At 33.1% G+C, this 19,816-nt stretch overlaps 1 protein-coding gene and 2 long non-coding RNA genes across 4 annotated transcripts; 1 reads left to right on the top strand and 2 right to left on the bottom strand.

Annotated features, from left to right (window-relative positions):
* Nucleotides 1–8,183: 8,183 nt before the first annotated feature.
* On the bottom strand, nt 8,184–11,209 carry LOC131174661 (uncharacterized). The gene is made up of 2 exons (XM_058138410.1): nt 9,030–11,209; nt 8,184–8,938 (listed from the first exon to the last, which is right to left on the bottom strand). Exons 1-2 carry the CDS (start codon nt 10,786–10,788, stop codon nt 8,184–8,186), a joined length of 2,514 nt encoding a protein of 837 aa, XP_057994393.1. The 5' UTR covers nt 10,789–11,209.
* Nucleotides 11,210–14,993: 3,784 nt separating this feature from the next.
* On the bottom strand, nt 14,994–16,628 carry LOC131174566 (uncharacterized). Its single transcript, XR_009144928.1, has 2 exons — nt 16,561–16,628; nt 14,994–15,813 (listed from the first exon to the last, which is right to left on the bottom strand). It is a non-coding gene; the product is annotated as an uncharacterized LOC131174566 (long non-coding RNA).
* A 1,536-nt stretch (nt 16,629–18,164) lies between these two features.
* LOC131174473 (uncharacterized) lies at nt 18,165–19,633 on the top strand. 2 transcript variants are annotated; one of them, XR_009144787.1, is made up of 3 exons: nt 18,165–18,330; nt 18,737–18,874; nt 19,038–19,633. It is a non-coding gene; the product is annotated as an uncharacterized LOC131174473 (long non-coding RNA). The 2 variants fall into 2 exon arrangements; XR_009144786.1 differs by having other exon boundaries at nt 18,952–19,633.
* The last annotated feature ends 183 nt before the right edge of the window (nt 19,634–19,816 follow it).

Below are 19,816 nucleotides of genomic sequence, written 5' to 3'. Positions count from 1 at the left end.
TTTTAATGTCCAAAACACTATTAAAAATAGCGTTCCAAAACAAAATATGAATATGCTAGCCAGGCCAGCGTCTCTGTCACAATTTTCTATCAAAACGCTACTGTAAGTAGCGAATTTCATAAAACATTTTTGTCCAAAAAAATTTTTTCTTTTAAATATTAAAGTGTGAAAACGCTACTATGAGTAACGAATTTCTGCCAAAATAATTTTTTTTTCTTAAAATATTAAAGTGTGAAAACGCTACTATGAGTAGCGATTTTCACAAAGCATTCTGCCAAAAAAAATTTTTTTTTTTAAATATAATAGTTTTATAAATTTAAAATATTAAAGTGTAAAATTGTAATTGTATTAAATTAACAAAAAATATGTAGTATAATTTTTATTAAAGTGTAAATAATTATTTTTATATATTTAAGGAAATTAAATGTTAAATGTAAAAGGGTATTGTGTAATTTCAAATTACTATAAATTTTATGTGAAAAAAAGAAAAAAATATATACTATAATTTTTTTAAAAAATATGTTAGTTTTATAAAATAACAATATTATTTGAACTAAATTTTTTGAATAAAAATTTAAATTGTAATTATTAAAAGAATAATTAATTTTATAGATTTAAATAAATTAAATGTTATACAATTGAATGGAAAGTATTTAGCATCATACTCATATAAAAATTTGCAATAATTAATACAAGTTAAAAACATTAAAATTGAAATTTATAATAAATTAAGTAAAATTCATTGCTTTAATATTAAATTTTATTCTTATTATAATTAGAATAATTTATTTTGTTGATAGCAATTAATAAATTTAAATTTTAAAAGAAATGAAATTATTATTTATTATGTGTTGGCATGTATAACAATATAAAATTTAAATACTGTAATTGATTTTCAGTTAGTGTCAAATTAAGTTATTAAAAATTTGTAGGAAATTTAATTGTGCAAAAAATATAAAAATTGTCACTAACATATTGTAGCAATTGACTTAAAGCGATAAATAACTTGAGAGAAGTTTTCATAATTAATATATAAATGATAACAAATATTTAAATCAATCATGTGCCACAACCAGGTCTTCGTATATGTCGTCTCGGTTGAAGAACTCGATGTTCTCCCCCTTCTTGATGTTCTGCTGGATGACCTTGTGCATCTTTGGGTTGGCTAGCTTACCCTTGATGTTGTCCCGATGATTCCCCCCCTGCAGTATAATGCATAACACTTTGTTCATGGTATCCAAATAGACCCGCAGCAGATGGAATATGGCCTAAGGCACCAGAATGATATGGTGCAAAGTATTGTTCTGACCCATATCCACTAAATTGACCTGACGTATTCTGTGATGGCCTAATGCTTGAGGGTCTGCCAAATGGAGCAAATAAGCCGCCGAATGGTGTTTGCGGCTGTTGACTCTCAGTAAAGTCGAATGTGCTTCTGTTTTGCATTTGAGTTTGATATGACATCCATGGTCGATGGGCGGGCATTGATGGGTTAGCCATCCAACGATGTAATGAGCGGTCGAGATAGTGCGAGCCGAGGAATAGGATCATAATGATCAGCGATGTGATGCGATAAGGGTGGAATCGGCGGTGGGGCAAAGCATCATTGGGAGGAGAGGCTGGACGCACTGGATGTTGACGACTTCGAGTAGGACGTGATTGGCGTCGTGCAGCTCTTTGTGAGGGCTCAGGCTGGTTGATGGGTTGGTCCTCTTCTAATTCATCATTAAAGGTTGTTGCTTGAGGTGTGGATTGAGGATGTGGCATTTGGCAAAGCCGACTTTCTTCCTTTAGAGCAATCATCATTTTTCTTAATGTACGTTTAACTTCAGCCACATTTTCTGTTGATGGGTTCTGTAATTTTAGCAAACAATCCTCAATTGCATCCTCCTGTAAAAATATGAAGTCCATGTATTATGTTACAGTTTGTGTTAAACACTGTAATTAAAAATTATTATTACTAAGTATTTAATAATGAAAAAATATGTATTGTAAATGATTACCACACAACCAATGGCAGCTCCACTTATTGAGATCCAACGTCTTGCAACTCGATGATACCACTCCATATATTCAGAATGATGGTGGAGTGGTTGTGCCATTTCTTGCCCTTGAACAATGTAATGTTCTCGCCTATTCCAACGATTAATGTACGTCGCATGGTGGTGCGCCCAATTACTCTCACTAAATCGGAGAGTAATCTCATGTAACTCATCTGTTTGCATCGGTTGTCGTGGAATAGGTTGGCCAAACCAAACTGCCTCATCACTCTATCAGGCTGGTGCCATTCAATAATATGGAAGCAAATTAATGGCACCACTGCCTTCCATATGGGACGACCCTGTATGCACATGTCGGGCAGCTCATCCAACAATTCCTCATTATATGGTTCCCATGTAATCTGCAAGTGAAAATGAGCAAAACATGAAGTACTAAATTTGCAAAACATAAAGTGATTAATATAGGAAAAAAATATAACACTATTTTAAGTCAGATTTTGCGAATTTTGATTTACATCTTCAGGTCGCATTCGATCAAGATTGTGTCGAATTTGTTGTAGTACATGGGTTGTAACTTCAGTGATTTGTCGAGCTCTACTCCACCTGTTAGTTGATAAGAAAATTTAAAATATAATGCAATAAAAATCAATTTTTTGATTGTTTAATGAAAAAAATATAAATTTAGTTACATACCTAGCACTTAAGGGTGCATCATGAGGTGCCGATGGATCTCTTATTGATGGAGAGATTATTTTAAATCTCTCCCAAGCCCAGATTTGCAATATGAACAGGGGTCCTGAAATCTCCTTTGCTTCAGTAACTGTAACACGACAAAGCTCACGATAAAGGAAGGCTAAGCAAGCTCCACCCCAATTGTATGTCGCAGCTTGCCTCAAGTCTTCTAATAGGGGTAGGAACATCAAGTTCACACGTGAGTTTGTCTTGTCGGGAAATATCGAACTGATGAGTCGTAATATGAATGCTCTTGCATGCCATAACACTGTTAAATCATCAGCTTCATGTGGAATAGCTCCAAACTCATCAGTTAGCCATGATAATTTTAATGTATGTCCTCGAATCATTTCTGGAGGTGGTCTAGCTCCCAACAAGAGCTCAAAAACTTCTGGCCATTCGGCTCATGACATTCCAGTTACTGCAGAACCATGTATTGGCAATCCGGTGATAATGCCAACATCTTGAAGACTGATTGTGCACTCCCCAATTGGCATCATAAATGTATGAGTTTCCGGTCGCCATCGCTCTACAAAGGCACTAATAAGGTGCCAGTCAAGGGGAAAAAATCCTAATCTAGCAATTCCAATAAATCTAGAATCATGGAGATGAGGAATAATTCGGTCATCAATGTCAGCATGCAATATGTTCCCCTGCCTTCTACACGTAAGCACCTCATGCTCCATTGTACCAGTCCAAATCCCTTCAGAACGGTGTTGTGACTGGAGTCGTAGAAGCTCTGGATCAATTGGACCTGGCACAATGTAATCTCTTCTTGTTTGTTGATTAGCCATACCTATTCATTATATTAAATATACATTTTCATTTTGTATTTGTGACAGGTAAAACAATACACATATTTTCCTTATACAGTAAATAAAACATGAATGGTAACAAAAATTGTCACACCTTACCCCTCTGTAAGGCATAACATGATCCCGTAGAATACCTAATGAACTACCGAACTTCACCTACAGATAATTCATTAAGTACCCTACAAGGGATTTTAAAACAATTTTCTTATCTTTGACAAGTGGTGAGCATTTCTAATAAGTATTAAAAACATTTAGTTGAAATTAAAACTAATTAATATTTTTGGCCATTTTAGTTTTTCGCAAATTTTATAAAAATTTTGACAGAGTTTCCTCTGTATTTTGAGAAAACCGTTCTTCGAATATCTGTAAAAAGCACTTCTAAAAGTTTTTCTCAACCACTACTTCGGTTTCACAATCAAACTCAATCAATTTCTCAAAATACTGTCAATCAATATCATTCATATTTCATTAAAAACAAAATAATTTATACACAACCTTACAAATTTATATCAAAAGAAACACAAACTAAACTTTATTACAAACTTCATACAAATTTGTGTACAAGCTGCTCAAGACCCATTTTTACATGTCCATACATTTATGTGCAATATATACATCAAAAGAAGTATTTCTGATTAGGGTATAAATTATACCCGAAGGCTTCAGTGATGTCTTCACACACCTCAATGACTCGATCTGCTGCTCCTCTAGTCTCTGTATCTGCGACAGCAATAAAAGCTATCGCTGAGTACTAGGACTCAGTGGTGCACAATATACTAAAATAATCTTTATGCAAAACTTAAAACACATTCATTCAAAATTTGGCTAAACATGAAAATTAAATACAATCATGCATTGTAAGATTTTACATGTAAACCAAGTTCATTTCAAAGTATCAAAACACATTTCATAAAACCCACAGTTAGATCACGCCATTCGAAACAAATAGAATCTCAATAACCAGAGGCTAAAGAGAAATCACATGAATCTCAATAGCCAGAAGCTAAAGAGAAATCATATCACAAGGCTAGTTAGCTCAAATATATGGATATCCATTCACATCCTCTTCTACTGGCACACCTCAACACTTCTCCAGAGAAGGAATCATAATTCGAAACTAATTACCCCCACTAGTCGTGCTAGTGAGGTGTTCAAATATGTGGTCATGACACTGTGGTTTCAAAACTTATCTTAACAATTTGCTAAATATTATCTTTTCAAATATACATAATAACTTTCAATAATTTAGATCAAACATCATAAGAATGCCATAATCCAATATTCATATTATTCAAAACGATATGCAAAAGATGATTATAAAAGTATATGTTGTGCACAAACCTCAAACGAGTTGTCCCTTAGCCTCGACTCGGTTCCTCGGGTCCCTTCCCGATATTCTTTTCAACTGAAACACACAATTTAATAATGTTTCAGTACTAGAACTTAACATAAATCCAAAATAAACTTAACTTCACATTTACCTAGCTCTAACGTGTTAAATTCGACGTTCTCGAAATTTTGTGTTTCAGGTTACTATTCACTACACTATTCAAGTCAAATTATTGACTTTCTAAGGCTTAATAGGTATGGGAACTCCAACTTCACCCACATACCACATTTTGGTCACCAAACTTGTTGGTTTTGGTCATTTGTTTAAAGCTTAGGTCTTTTTGGCAAAATTGCCAATTTTCGGTTTTGGTTTTTCGAAGTTACACTATTCCATTGGTCAATCTACTGTTGGAATTTAACAAAACTTCTTTCATAGAAAATGTTCCTTATTGTCTTAAGTGTATTCTCATTTTTGGATCACCTCAATCGGAGTTTTGTAGCTCAAGTTATGGCCAAAATAAGCTTACTGTTCACGTGCACTGTTCATGCTGCAATTTTGGATTCTGGCAGATTTTGATCCAACTTTGATCAATAATTTGATCAAGTTAAGTTCATAATTTGGTCTCACTTTCTTCATATGAAATGTTCTACTATGTCTTAGGTTTCCATCGGTTCAAGAATCTCCTAAATCCGAGTTTTCTAGAGGGAATTATAGCCATCCAAACATTGCTGCTCAATGAAAATTCTGCAGAGTTGCAGGTTTGATAACCTAACTTTGCTCAATAATTTGAATGGGTTAATGGCATAATTTGGGGTGATGTTCTTCATGAAAGTTTTAGATCTATATGCCCTCTAACCCCTGGCAAAATTTCAGGTCAATTTGACCTGTCTAACTTGAGTTATGACCAAATGAATAGTTACTATTCTTTTGGTCAGTTTAGTGCAGTGGCAGCCTGCAATCAATTCACTTTGGTCAATTGTTTCACCAAGTTTTGGTCAGTTTTTGGCCATGGTTCCTTAATGAAAATTGTGCTCTTTTATGTCTATTTTCATCTCCAATTGGTGGCATATCAATGGGACTTGTAAAATTTGAGTTTTGGTCCTTCAAAGTGGGTTTGGTCATGCTGCCAGCAGCATGACCATTGACCTACGAATTTGGTTTAATTTCCTACCATTCCCACACAACTTATTTGGTCATAATTGACCATTATTTCATGTCACAATAGGTTAAACATGCCATTTATGCATTTCTCCAAAATTTTACCTCAAAACCCTAACATTCAAACCCTAGCTCTTCCATCTCATGCATTAAATCACAACTAGTGCACTTAACCTTAACCATTCAACTAATCAAAGCTTTTAAACTTATTCTAATGCATCAAATTCATGTAAATCATACTCCTCTCAAGCTGCCCGAATTTTAGTTTGGTCCTTCTCCCATGTTTTTATTTCATTTCATAATTTCTAAGCTCATTTCAATTATCACACATGCATTTAAATGGAAGAATAAGGAGTTTAACATACTAACCTCAACTTAAAGCTTCAAACCTCTCTCTTAGCCCTTCTTTCTTCTTGTAGTCTTCTTCCCAAGTTACAATATCAAGCTCTAATGAAGTTTTTATGAGGTTTATTAAGGTTGGGTAAGGAGAAATTAAGCTTAGTGTAAGCTTAAGGGAAAAACTTTCATGGAGAATTTATGGAGGAAGGTGGGGCGGCACTTGATGGAAGAAGAAGAAGAAAATCCTAATTTTTTTCCTTTTGTTTTCCTTTACACGTTTTTTTGCTTATGAAAGACCCCTAAATCCAAATTAATTAATTCAATTTATTAATTTAGTTATGACATCATGCATGATGTCATAACTTTTGACTTTTTTTCATTTTCATCTCTTTTTCTCTTTTTTTTTTTATTTTTCTATTAGTTCTTTAATTTAATTCTCGATTTCAAAATTTTCTTTTCTCCGATTTTATTTGACAGTTAGGTCAGGAGTCAGCTCTCGGGGTCAATTGACCAAATTGCCCCTCGCCGGTTCATCCCGGTTTGCAAATAATCCAATATTTCTTCCGGCTCTCTGACCTAAATATTTGACTAGCTTAACAGTTCTTTTTCGTGATTTCTCTTTTCTACTGTGTTCATAAGGGTCCTAAGGACCGCAGCATCACTTTTTACGGTTCGAAATTTGAGTTTAAAACGACTTCGCAGTCGTTCCCGAGGAGGTCACTCATCGCTGTGACTCTTGGCTTGTTTAACCTCTTATGTTCTGTTTTTCTTATTTATAGTTAACTAATTAAACATTACTAATTATTTGTGTTTATAGCTTCTCAAGTTGTCTTAAATGTGGCTCTAATCTCCTTAATTGTCCAGACCGACACCGGTCACCTGAATAGTGAAATATACTAGGCTATGCAACGGGGTGTTACAAAAATATTTAATACACGTATAAAATGGTATAAATAAAAATTTCTCATTCAATGCATTAATTAATAAGTCTACATTACATAGTCAATGCAAATATAAAAGTACATCATTGTTTACTACATCAACATTGTTTACTACATCAACTAATTAGGTCAGTCTGACTATTTGATTTACAGGACATGATCTAATTAGCTCGTCATAAATATCTTTCTCCAATGTGTAGTCGATTTTAGGTAAACAGGGCTTTACCAGAGTATGTTTCTTCCTATCACGCATTTTTATACCACTCGCCCGACACATTGTCCTTGTAGCGACCCAATTAGCATATTCTTTGACAAATCCTTTAAGAAGTAGTAAATATGATGGGATACGGTTAGCTTCTAATTTTCGCCATACACTGTCAAGTATGCCTTTATCCTGGACACAACTAAAAGCTGACTTTAAAGCCAAATATCTAGGTTTATCTATTAATAGCTCTCCTTCCCATATGATCTGTTGAATTAGCCCATTCACCCTTCTCATATGCTTAACAATGCAGAGTAGGTAATCTCCTGTAGTTGATGGTGTTACTTCCATAGGTAGATTAATCAAATTCCTAATTAAATCATGTACTCTTGCTCGCTGTTGTTGACTGACAATTCTTTTCAGAGTGCGCATTATATGAGCCATTATTTTATCTAAGTCATAAACAAAAGAGAGCATAAATAAATATATACGAAATAAATCATAATGCAGTAATTATATTAAATAATGCAATAATTTAAGATAAAATTAAAAAGTACGTAACCTAACAATGGGGGGGTAATAATACACATAAAATGAAAACATAATAATGAAAACTATGTCCAACAATTTATGATAATAATACAAAGTATTTGAAAATAGTGTCCTTCAATGGATTTTAGACGGATCCCCTCTCTTTTGAATCACCATCCAATCCATTTCATTCATCTTCCTTAAAGAAGTTGGTCTTCCTTTAGACCTTTTCCGATTTGGGTCAGGTACAAGGATTGGATCATTGTCTGTTGGCCAATCATCATGATGTCCAAGTGCATGAAACTGCCACTCATAGCACTTAAGCGTTCGTTCCAATGTATAATAATTTGAAACGTATTGCTCATAATTAATTGAGATTGATTGGCATGCTGCTATGACAGGAGAACATGGAATACGTATCTCTTGAAACTTCTCGCATGTGCATGTCCTCTCATAAAGTTTGACGATGTGGTTGTCCCCAGTTCTATCCTTCCAAACTTCAAATTCACCACAATCGCGATTAAATAATCGAACATTAAGTGAGTTTGCTTCATTCAAATTTTCATTCAAAATTTGACGACATGCCGGTGTTAAGTTGAAGCCCAACTGCAATTGTTCGCGGAAGGTCGTGCGGCGTGTGTCAAAATATTGGACACATTGGAAAAATATTTTCTCTACCATTGTAATTATTGGTAGTGCACGAATCCCCTTCAGCATTCCATTAACTGACTCAACGGTATTGGTTGTCATAGAGCCATACCTTTTTCCTCCATCATGAGAACGTGTCCATTTCTCCAATGGTATATTTCTGGCCCATTCAAATGTATCTGGATGCTCGCTCTTGATTGTGTCCATGGCATCATAAAATTTCTTTTTCTGAATTTGGTGAGCTGTTAAAAAAAAATTGACATTTTTTGTATTATATAACATTGAAAATGCAATTAATGCTTGCAAAAATAATATTTTTTGGCAAAAACTAACCTGCCTTTCGAAGAGCTTCTTTCATGTCAGGATTTTTAAACTTCGTGTTATAATTGCTCAGTACGTGTCTTAAGCAGTATCGATGATGTCCATTAGGAGGCTGCCACCAATCTTGCTGCATTGCTTTTTTAATGGCAATATGTCTGTCTGATATAACACAAATATCAGAACGATCAGTCACAAACACCCGTAAACAAGACATGAACCAATCCCAGTTCCTTGTATTTTCACAATCAACTATTGCCCATGCAATAGGAAAAATATGGTTATTGCCGTCCAGTCCCGTAGCACAAAATAAACACCCTTTGTACTTTCCATATAAAAATGTGGAGTCTATAAAAATAACTGGCCGACAGTGCTTGAAACCTTCAATTGTTTGTTTGAATGCCCAAAACATCCTATCGAAAACCCGATTCTCAGGTTTTAATTTATTATTAACAAACAGAGGGTCATCTTCAATCAAGAACGAAGAATCGGGGTTGTGTTTGCACAACGCAAGCATGAATTGACGCAATCTTGTAAAAGATTCCTCCCAACCACCAAATATCTTAACAACTGCATCGTGTCTAGCCTTCCACATCTTCCGATAACTCGGCATATATCCAACCTTATCTTTGATTTCTGCTTGTAACGCAGATATCTTCACATTTGGCTGTTCTCGTACAATTACTAGGATGAAATCAGATAAAAATTTGCTATCCAATTGCCTATGATCTTGTGAGATTGATGGATTAACACATGTATGGGGTCCGTTATATCGAGTAATTTTCCATATATCAGAACCTTCCCGACGAGACGCACGCATTCTCCACTTACAATTGTTGTTTCTATATTTGCACCTTATAGCATATGTTTTGCTCTTTGTCTCATCATAAGAAAAGTCATGGTGCCTAAGTAAATGATATTCTTTGGCAGCTCTTTGGACAGCCTCTTTAGACGGAAATGTCATTCCAACTTCAAACTCATTCGATGGATCCCACATTGAACTATATTGCGGTTTTGACCATGGATCAACTGTTAGCAATGAAAAATCTAACTCACAGTAAGGTGGAGGATGGACAATAGGCATTATTGGGTTTGCAACATGAGTGTTATAGTATGAAGGCAAGTTGACTACTACCTCATTATCATGCTCAACATCCTGATTGAAGTCTGCCTCATCACTATCAATCCATTGTTCATCAGAATCCTCTTCATCGACACCATTATTGGGGCAATAATGACTATCAGAAAAGTATGATTCGTTTGATTCGTACACCCATCGACGTTCACAAATATCTTCAGATTCATTGATAACCCCCAAAACTTTATCCTCAAACGTACTACTATCAAGTTCAGACGATTGATAGCGAACAACTACCTCATCAGTAGTACCAACATTTGATGGTCCCGCTTCATCAACAACATTTCTAGATGCATCCGGTCGAAAAATATCAATATATAATTCTATCGATGACATACCTCCAATTTCATCAATAAAATTAAACATAATATTTACATCATCATCGTTAGTCAAACCCATACAGTCCCATTTCACTGAACCATCTCCTTCAATGGGTTGTCTGAAAAAGATATTCGATATAAATTCACACCCAGCTTCAAGATCAATTGCACGTACTATTTTCATACCTAAAGTACCAAAATCCATGCGTCTACCAATGGTAATGACTGTTGATGAACCCCCACAATAGTCGCAGCCTTCATCATCAATAATAATTTCTCCATCCCAATATAAGGTAGCAAACGATGAAATTGACATTTTTCTGATTAAATAAGAATCCTAGTTATTTGAATGACACATAAGAAAAATTATAATTAATAGTATTGCCTAACTTTGTAAAAAAAAAAAAGGAATTCAAATAAATATGCAGTTTGGTTCTTTATTTCGGCCAAACCTATTAAAATTTTAATTCAAATCTAAAATTTTTTAAAAAAATCAAACCTAATGCTGCTGCGGTTTGATTCGGTTCACCTAAGAAATTCTATAAGTACTCGGATAAACTATTCGGTTCACATCATATATTCAACTAAATGTGTTGAAAAAAAATAATAAAATGAATCGAACCACTTTGGTTTTCTGGTTCGATTCATTTAATTATTTTTTGATTTTCTGAATTCTCATAATCGATTAGGATAACCATAAATATTCAATTATTTTAATTTCTTTTATTTTTTTATTTTTGTTTGAACTATCAACTTAATAATATTCATTTATATTATATATTCTCTACATTATTTATTATAAAATATTATAAACACTATTTTGCTTGAGATTTTTTCTTCTTTCTATAATTTTAACATTAAATATTTCTAATCTACATATTCAACTACTATATTTTAAAAAAAAATATATCTTTTATGTTTTAACTAATATAAACTTTATTTCGGGTATTTATGATATTTATTAAATTTTTTAATTATATTAAGAATATAATATTATATTATCTCTTTTATTTTATTCTTTAATATAATATATTATAAACTAAATTTCCTATTATTTTTCTCTTTTTTCACTAACTTTTACAATTTTTCAAATTTTTCACTAACTTTTACAATTTTTCAAAGTATATATATATATATATATATATATATATATATATATATATATATATATATATATATATATATTCCTTTTGAATCTTAACTTACTACTAAATTTTTTTTTCAATTAAACCACTATTTAGATTAAATTAACTTTTCCTATTATCCTTAAATTTCTAATTTACATTAAATTTATTTTCTTTCATAATTAAACTTTTTCTTAAGAATATATACTATTATCTTATCTATTTCATTTCATTCTTTTATATAATATATCATAAAACAATTTTCCTATTCATTTATTCTTTTATATAAAATTTTATATTTTTAATAAATTTCATCATTTATTAAAATATTATACTATTATTGATATATATATATATATATATATATATATATATATATATATATATATATATATTTTGTTAAAAATATTTCCTTTAATTTTTAAGATTATCTATAAACTAGTTAAAAATTATAAAAATTAAATATATATTATTCAAAAAAATTCATTTCAAAATATTAATAATAAATCACTCATTTTTCTTCTAATATATGACAATATCACCTAACATTTGTAAAATATTACTCAACAACTACATATAAATATATACATATTTAAACAAATATAAATACTCAAATATTTAAACAAGACATGCATATTTAAACAAATATAAACACTCAAATATTTAAATATAATATATATTTATTTCCTTAAAAAATAAAAATACGTACCAGGATGCAAGCACACCACCGAACACCTCCACCACCTGCTTCAACAACCAGTTCCGCGAGAAGGGAGAAGCAGCTTGAACATGGGAGAAGAAAGGGAGTAAAAGAGAGGGACGAATGAGAGAGACGAGAGAGGCAGTGGTGCTTAAATCAGTGGGAGCTTGGGATGCTAGTTTGAGAAGCGTCCACTGTGGTTCTGCCTTGACAGGACACGACGGGACGCCACGGGCACGCGATGCAGGAGACGGGGCTGCATGACCAACACGCAGGCGACGGGGCTGGTTGATGCAGAGAATATTGCTGGACGGTTTCTGTTGCTGCTGGACGCTTCTATTGTTAGCGTGCAGGAGAGTTGGACGCGTGCAGGCTGGGACGCTTCTATTGTTAGCGTGCAGGCTGGGACGCTTTTGTTGTTAGCGTGTTGGCTGGGAGTGCAGGCTGGGACGCTTCTGTTGTTAGCGTGTTGGCAGTGGGACGCGTCTTTGACTAGCGTCCGGGCTTGCTGGCTCTCTGCACGCGATTGTTGATAGCAGCCCACTCTAAAACGCTTTCTTGACTAGCGTTTTTATTTTCTCCCCACCCCGTTTCGGTAAAATTTGGATTATCGACCCTTTTTCCGTATTTTCGTTCTCACGGCACACTTCTACGGTAATTTCCCCTTAATAGAGGCTTTATATGCAAACTAGCTCATACAATGCATATGACATGCCCTTTTTTTAAATGGTCCTAACCCAGTTTAGGAATGTACCTACAAAATATACATTTATTATTTTTGATATTTTATAATAAAATAATATAATCAACATTTTTTTTTTAGTTAGAATGAATGTTTAGATAGGCTGATCACACATTCAACGGTGAATGTTGCGCCTTTCACATTCTCATACATCTAGAAACACTTTTACTGCACTTATGTCGATGATAAAGTTTAAAATATTTTTGTATATATAGTTAATTAGATGTAGATATATGAGCATACCAAAATAATAGTGAAGAATTTAAACTTGAGACATTTCAAGTTTAATAAATCTCCCTTATATCACTTCAACTAATCTTTTAATATTCTTTTAATTTGAAAATAATATAAAAAAATGACATGATATGATAAATATTGTCTATTATAATTTTTGTTTAAAAAATTATAAATATTAACTGATAAATTGGAATTGCTTGGCAGATCGGATCAACAATTTAAGATGGATTTTCAAACTACATGTTTCAGTTTAATATTTTTCTCTGCAACTAATTTTGGTTTATACCGTTGCTATGAGGAGCCTCACAATCACATATAGTGGATATCATTAGTGCCGCGCACAGTTCTCGGAAGCTCCTGATGGAAGAACCGCAGCATAGCGCATCAAAAAAAAAAAAAAAAAAAAAAAATATATATATATATATATATATTTCTATAAAAATAGAATGAAATTTATATTTATTATTGTAATTTAATTTTTTATTAAATATTGAATCAAAATCATATCAAAATCGTAAAAAAATGAAACCAATTTGACAAATCAATTCTATACATATATTTTTTAATTTTTTAGATATAGTTTATAGTTTTAATAAAATTATATATATATATGTATGTAATTAATATTATAATACATATGATACCAATTTGAGAATAATATGTTTGCAATTTTAACTAAAAGGTGAGATTGGTTGTCTTTGGAAAACCACTATAACGTTCATGTTAATGATCATAATACTCCAGTGAAATGAGCAGAGTAAGTGTACTTGATTTTTAGTATTGCTCTTATATATAAAATATATAGGCTAATGTTTATTGACCATTGTAGATGGTTCTGAAATTTTTGGTATTTTTCGGTTGTGGACCTAAGATTCTTAGTGGGCATATCATATGTTAGGTATATGATTTTTATGAGTTAATTTATCCAAGTTATTTGATCAATGTGGACTATTGTGTTGGTTTGAGCTGCTATTAGTTATGTTAACCGAGTCATGTCTTGCCTTAACATTTGACCAAGCCACTTGACTCTTTGATTGAGTCAAGCAGACCGTTTAACCTTTTGGTTGAGCTATATGAGTAAGTAATATGGGTAGAATATATATAATTAAAAAAACATGATAAAAAAAAAACATAATATTTGTATTTAGTATGAAATATGAATAATCTATTTTTATATATTAATTTTACTATTTTAATGTTAGAATTATTATTTTTATTTGTATTTTGATATTAGAAATTTAAGATTATTTTTAATATTTTAAAATGAATAAAAAATATTATAGTTTTAAGATAAAAATCGAGATTTGAAATGAATTAAAATTAAAATTGAAATTGAAATAGAACTAAAATTAGAATTGGATTTGTAGTAAAATCATTTAGAATTAAATCGAAACCAAAGTTGAAATTTAGTTTCAAATTTGATTTCAAAAATAAAAAAAAATAAATATTTATTTCTATTTTAATTCTGTCACGACCCAACCTATGGACCGGACCGGCACTAGGACCTGGGCCAGCTTAAAACCCCCGAGGCCCGTAGTAAGCCTAACTATTCCTCAAATCCATAACCAGGCCCACAATTTAGGCCCAATATGCATATAAGATAATTTAAATCAAACTGTTATAATTTCATTTCGGACCAACTTAGCCCAGAAATTTTCAGAAACTAAAATCAGGAGAGCCCAGCTCAACCCTGTTACCTCATTTACAAACTGTTTAAATACCATACAAATCTTCATTTATTAATCTCAAAAATTTAAATTAACACAATTTCTAACAAGGTCCACATATTACTAACACATGCGGAGTTCTAGATTTTAAATTTAGAAAAGATAGTAAAACAATTAAATAATCGACGTTAAACCTGCGAGGAAGAAAACAGGTTGCTCTGTAAAATAACTCTTCCTGTGGCCTGGAAAAATATTAAACAGGAGTGAGCGTTCGACTCAGAGAGTAAAATATCAATTTTAACCATAATCTCTATAACTATCTAAAGCTAATGCACCCTGTAGAGTGAAATGCAACATCAACAATAATTTCACATCATAACAGCAAAAAGGTAATTTGAAGTACTCACACACTCAATAATAGCAATCATAATATATGGGAGCTGATCCCTTATACAACTCTCTTAAATCTAACCTGTGTCAGCGAAAAACTCAGCTCGGACTTCCACTTAATAACCAAATCGGGGTCCCAGCGAAGAACTCAAGCCGTGTTTACCCCGAAGGACCGGGTCCCAGCGAAGATCTCAAGCCGTGTCTACCCGTCCTATCCATAGTCCACACCACATCACACGCACGCCAACGCACGCACACTGCTCCAAATTACCACAACAACATCCAAGGCACTTTAACAGTTATGAATGCAACATAAAACATGCCTAGAGTTTAACTACCTAGATACATACATATAAGTGATGCATGGGCATGCTTGAACATATAATAATAGTGAAATTACAATTAAAATTAATATTTTACTCACAGTACACCGATGACTATTGTGGCTGCTGGATGCAGAAAAATAGCTGACCTCGATCACCTAATAATTAAATTATAAATTATTAGTACTAAGTTAGAATAAAACTCTAAAGAGGCAATAGACAGCCTAATTTATGCCGGAAATCCGGCAGAGTTTTCCCTATACCCGGGACCTACCCAACCTGCAAAAAGGCTCAAATAACACTTCTAGATTCTCAATTTCCACAATCACATCTCATCAATATTATATGGCCCCTCCTGGGCCCACCAAACCAAGCAATACTCAAAACCTTAAAAATTACGTTTTAGTCCCTATAATTGACATTTTGTAAAAATCCACTCAAACATGCTCTAAAAATTCTAAAATTTTGTCCCGCAGTCCTTAATAATATTATAAGGCTATTGCAAAATGAATTGTAATTTTCTAATTACCCATGAATATTTTATTCAAGAATTTTACTCGATTCCATAAGTTTCCAATATCTAACATATTCTTAATTCAACCCAATTCAATATTCACATATTTAAACCTCCATCCTCAAGCTTCAACCAATTATAGAAAATTTAATTATCTTAATTTCAAATAATCTTATATGCCCATATGCTAAAAATCTAACTAAAATCCATCTATATATTTTTTTTCAAAAATATTCTACAATCATTCAAAAATTCAACAAACACCATAGAATATCTCCAAATAATTTTACTTTCATCATATATTTTTCTTAGAATTTTTCTCCAATTTTTCCTGTTTAAGAAACACTGTATTTATGCTCCATAGACAGAGAAATAATAAAAATTGTCTTACCCGAAGTTTATCTGTGTCTCAAAAATTTCAAAAATTTACGAGGAAGCCTCTGGAAGTTGAATAATCTCCATAGGCCACCGGAACCACCGCGCACGATGGCCGGTCGCCGGTCGCCGGCGATATTTGCCGGATCTGATCATACCATCATGTTTCTCTCCTCTTCCTCAGTCCATATGTGGTCTCGGATCATCGATCCAACGGTCGGATCGTCCTAGATCTCATGAAAAAGCTTGAAAAAACCCGAAACTTCTCTCCTCCATATCTCACTCATCTGACCTCCATTTGCTACAAAATTGGTATCAAAAGAAAGCTCTCGGAACAAGCTTTCCAACGCTACCTGAATCGCCTCGATCGGACGTCGGATGAAGCCGGAATAGCGTTGGAAAGCCGCTGCCCACTGTGCGCGCATTTTCTCTCTCTTCTCCCTCTCTTGCCGCCGTTTCTGGTGGTTCTGGCCATCGCCGGAGGGTCGCCGGCCGGGTGGGGAGCCGCTTGGGAGGTTACCGGCCGGTCACCGGAGAAAGAAAGAAGAAGAAGAGAGGGGAGGAGAGGAGAGAAGAGAAAATGGGGGGTTCCTCCTCTCGTTTTTTTTTTTTGAACCTTTTTTTTTTTTTAATGTTGACAGTGACAGTGGAAATCCACTGTCACACGCCAAACTCAAATCATTTTTTTTTTCTGGGTTGTTACAAATTCTTAGTTAAAGTCATATCAGAATCAAAACTAAACACTTTAGCTCAATGTTGTAAAACCTAGATCGACCTAGTGTTTTAACTCGATGAACTAGTGACTCCGGTGTAAAATTGGGTTGATTCTATCATTGAACCAAATAAGAAGTTGACCCAAAAATATTTAGAGAACCCGATAATTGAATTAGTTGCCCATTAACACCATAAACCATTGATTCGATTAATTTAAAATTTTTAGATCGAAAACTTTTAAAAATGTCAATGATATTGATATTTACCTATAATCATAATAAGTCAATGAATATTTTAAAATTTATATTCATATTAAGTCAATGAATAAGATATTATTTACATAATATCTTTTTATTTATAGCAATATAAAAAATTTAATTATAAAATGATATATTTTTATTTTTATTTTTAATATATAATTAATATTTCATAAATATTATTAAGAAGGTAGTTATTTATTTAAAAAATTATTTATATTTTATATAAAAAATTATTTATATTTTATATATTAATTATAAATTTTAAGAATAAAATATTTAAAATTTAAATATTCTTAATATTTTCATATAAAATTTAAAAGTATTATTAAGATATATATAAATATAACTTGATATAAGTTGAAATACCAATTCTTTAATTTTATTTAATTATATTAATAAATGAAATATTTAATTAATTTTTTAATAATTTAATAATTATACTCTATCAACCACAACCATAAACACTTTCAAGAGTATGATTAAGATCGTCCGTGATAAATCTGTCGTCGTTTAAATAAAAGTAATTGACTAACTTCGTCATTATTATTATTTTTTTTTCAATTTACCAAACAGGGCGGCTCACGAAGGATGACGTGGCCTGGGTTTCAATGAAGTCGTTCGTCTCTGGTTTTCGGTACGTAAAAAGGCCGCCTCCCACCCACCAACAATATGTTTGGGTTGGCGCAGATAGAAAAGGCTAAAGAAGATCGATCATAGGAGCAGAAGAAGAGCCCAAGGGAAAACAAGCAAATGAGCAGCCAAGGTCTCATCCCATGACAGAGGCACAGTTCCTCGCCTGGAAACGCCGAAAGGTCTTTTTTTTTTAACCTTCTTAATTCTCTCTCTCTATCTCTCTCTCTCTCTCTCTTTCTCTTTCTAGGGTTTCTCTTTCTGTGATACGTCCATTTGTCTGTTTTTCTTTCAGTTCAAGTGTATTTCAAAATAAATTCTTTTAAGTGCTGGGAGGGTGGGTTGTCCTGTTGTAATGGATTCTGAAGAAAGCACTTGAAGTGATTGCGAAGAAATTAGCCAATCGATTCATTTTCCTTCTAATACCCATTGATATGACTAAGAGTCGCTCGATAAAATCCTAATTTCGAGCAATTCGCTTTAGGGAAGTTGTGAATATTTCTGAGAAGGGGGGCTATTTGGTTGTGCATCATGTACTTTTCCATATACAAGTATAGCAATATGTATTGATATATTTTGCACTTGCAGGATGCAGATGCCTCAGCTTGAAAAGCTGAAGCAGCTAGGAAACGTGCAGAAGATATTAGCTGCAGGGACAGTGCAAATGAATGGGCTGGAGCTGTTCTTGCTTGAGCCCTGGGTGTTTGATAACTCTCAATATTGAAGGTTAGTTTTGGTTCAAGAACGCATCAAGCTATTTTAGAGGCAAAATATACAGGCTTATTCCTTCAACATTCTTGCAGGTTTTGACTCAACATTCGTCGTTTTGGTTAAATTTGATGTTGCGTTCATGTAATTAACCCAAGAATTCAATTGAATTGAATTCCAGCATTCATGAATGGCTGCTTGGTGTAACTGCTGAGGATCCTGCATTTGCGATTGAATTGTAATGTCATCTTTGGGGGAAAATCCCCAACTGCTGAGCCATTGCTGCTGCCTGAGGATGTTGCATGTAATATGCTCCTTGTTGCATTGCAGGCTGTGGGGCCATCTGAAAGTGTAGGTGCACAAGAGCAAGAAGTGCGAGTGTCACTAAACTACTAAAAGATGAACTGCATGCCTGGGGAGGCATTGTTGATGCCTGTCTTTGTGCACCAGCAATTGCGGCTAAATACATTAAAGTCGTTTGCAGCTGGGCTTGATACCTAGATCATCAAAATCATAGTGATTTATATATATATAAAGCAGTGATATGTTTGTTTCCAGCAGGTCCCGAAGCTGAAACTACTGTGGTTGTGACACCAAACAGAAGAATATTATTAATCTTTATGAGAAAAGAGTTTTTTGTTTTGCTGTATCAGTTACATGATAGTCTATAACTAAATTGATTTGTCTTCCTCTTACTTGTATAATTATCAATTGAGTTATTCAACACTAGTTGTTCAATAACATGATCAATCTGGTGGTTAGCAGTATGATTTGATATCTTCCCTCGGACTACCGTTGAGCTGTTGCCATGATTTTTATTTTCTGAGAAAGAATTTCTTTAGATGGCTCTTCGGGTTAATTACCGTGACACCACAGGGTGTCACGAGAAAAAAAAATACAAAAAAGGGGTTAAAAAATTAAAAATTACAAGAAGAGGTGAGTTGAAAATACGGACGAGAG

Source organism: Hevea brasiliensis, chromosome 16 (assembly GCF_030052815.1).
Source record: "Hevea brasiliensis isolate MT/VB/25A 57/8 chromosome 16, ASM3005281v1, whole genome shotgun sequence".
NCBI lineage: Eukaryota > Viridiplantae > Streptophyta > Magnoliopsida > Malpighiales > Euphorbiaceae > Hevea > Hevea brasiliensis.
This window is presented reverse-complemented; position numbering and strand designations above follow the sequence as displayed.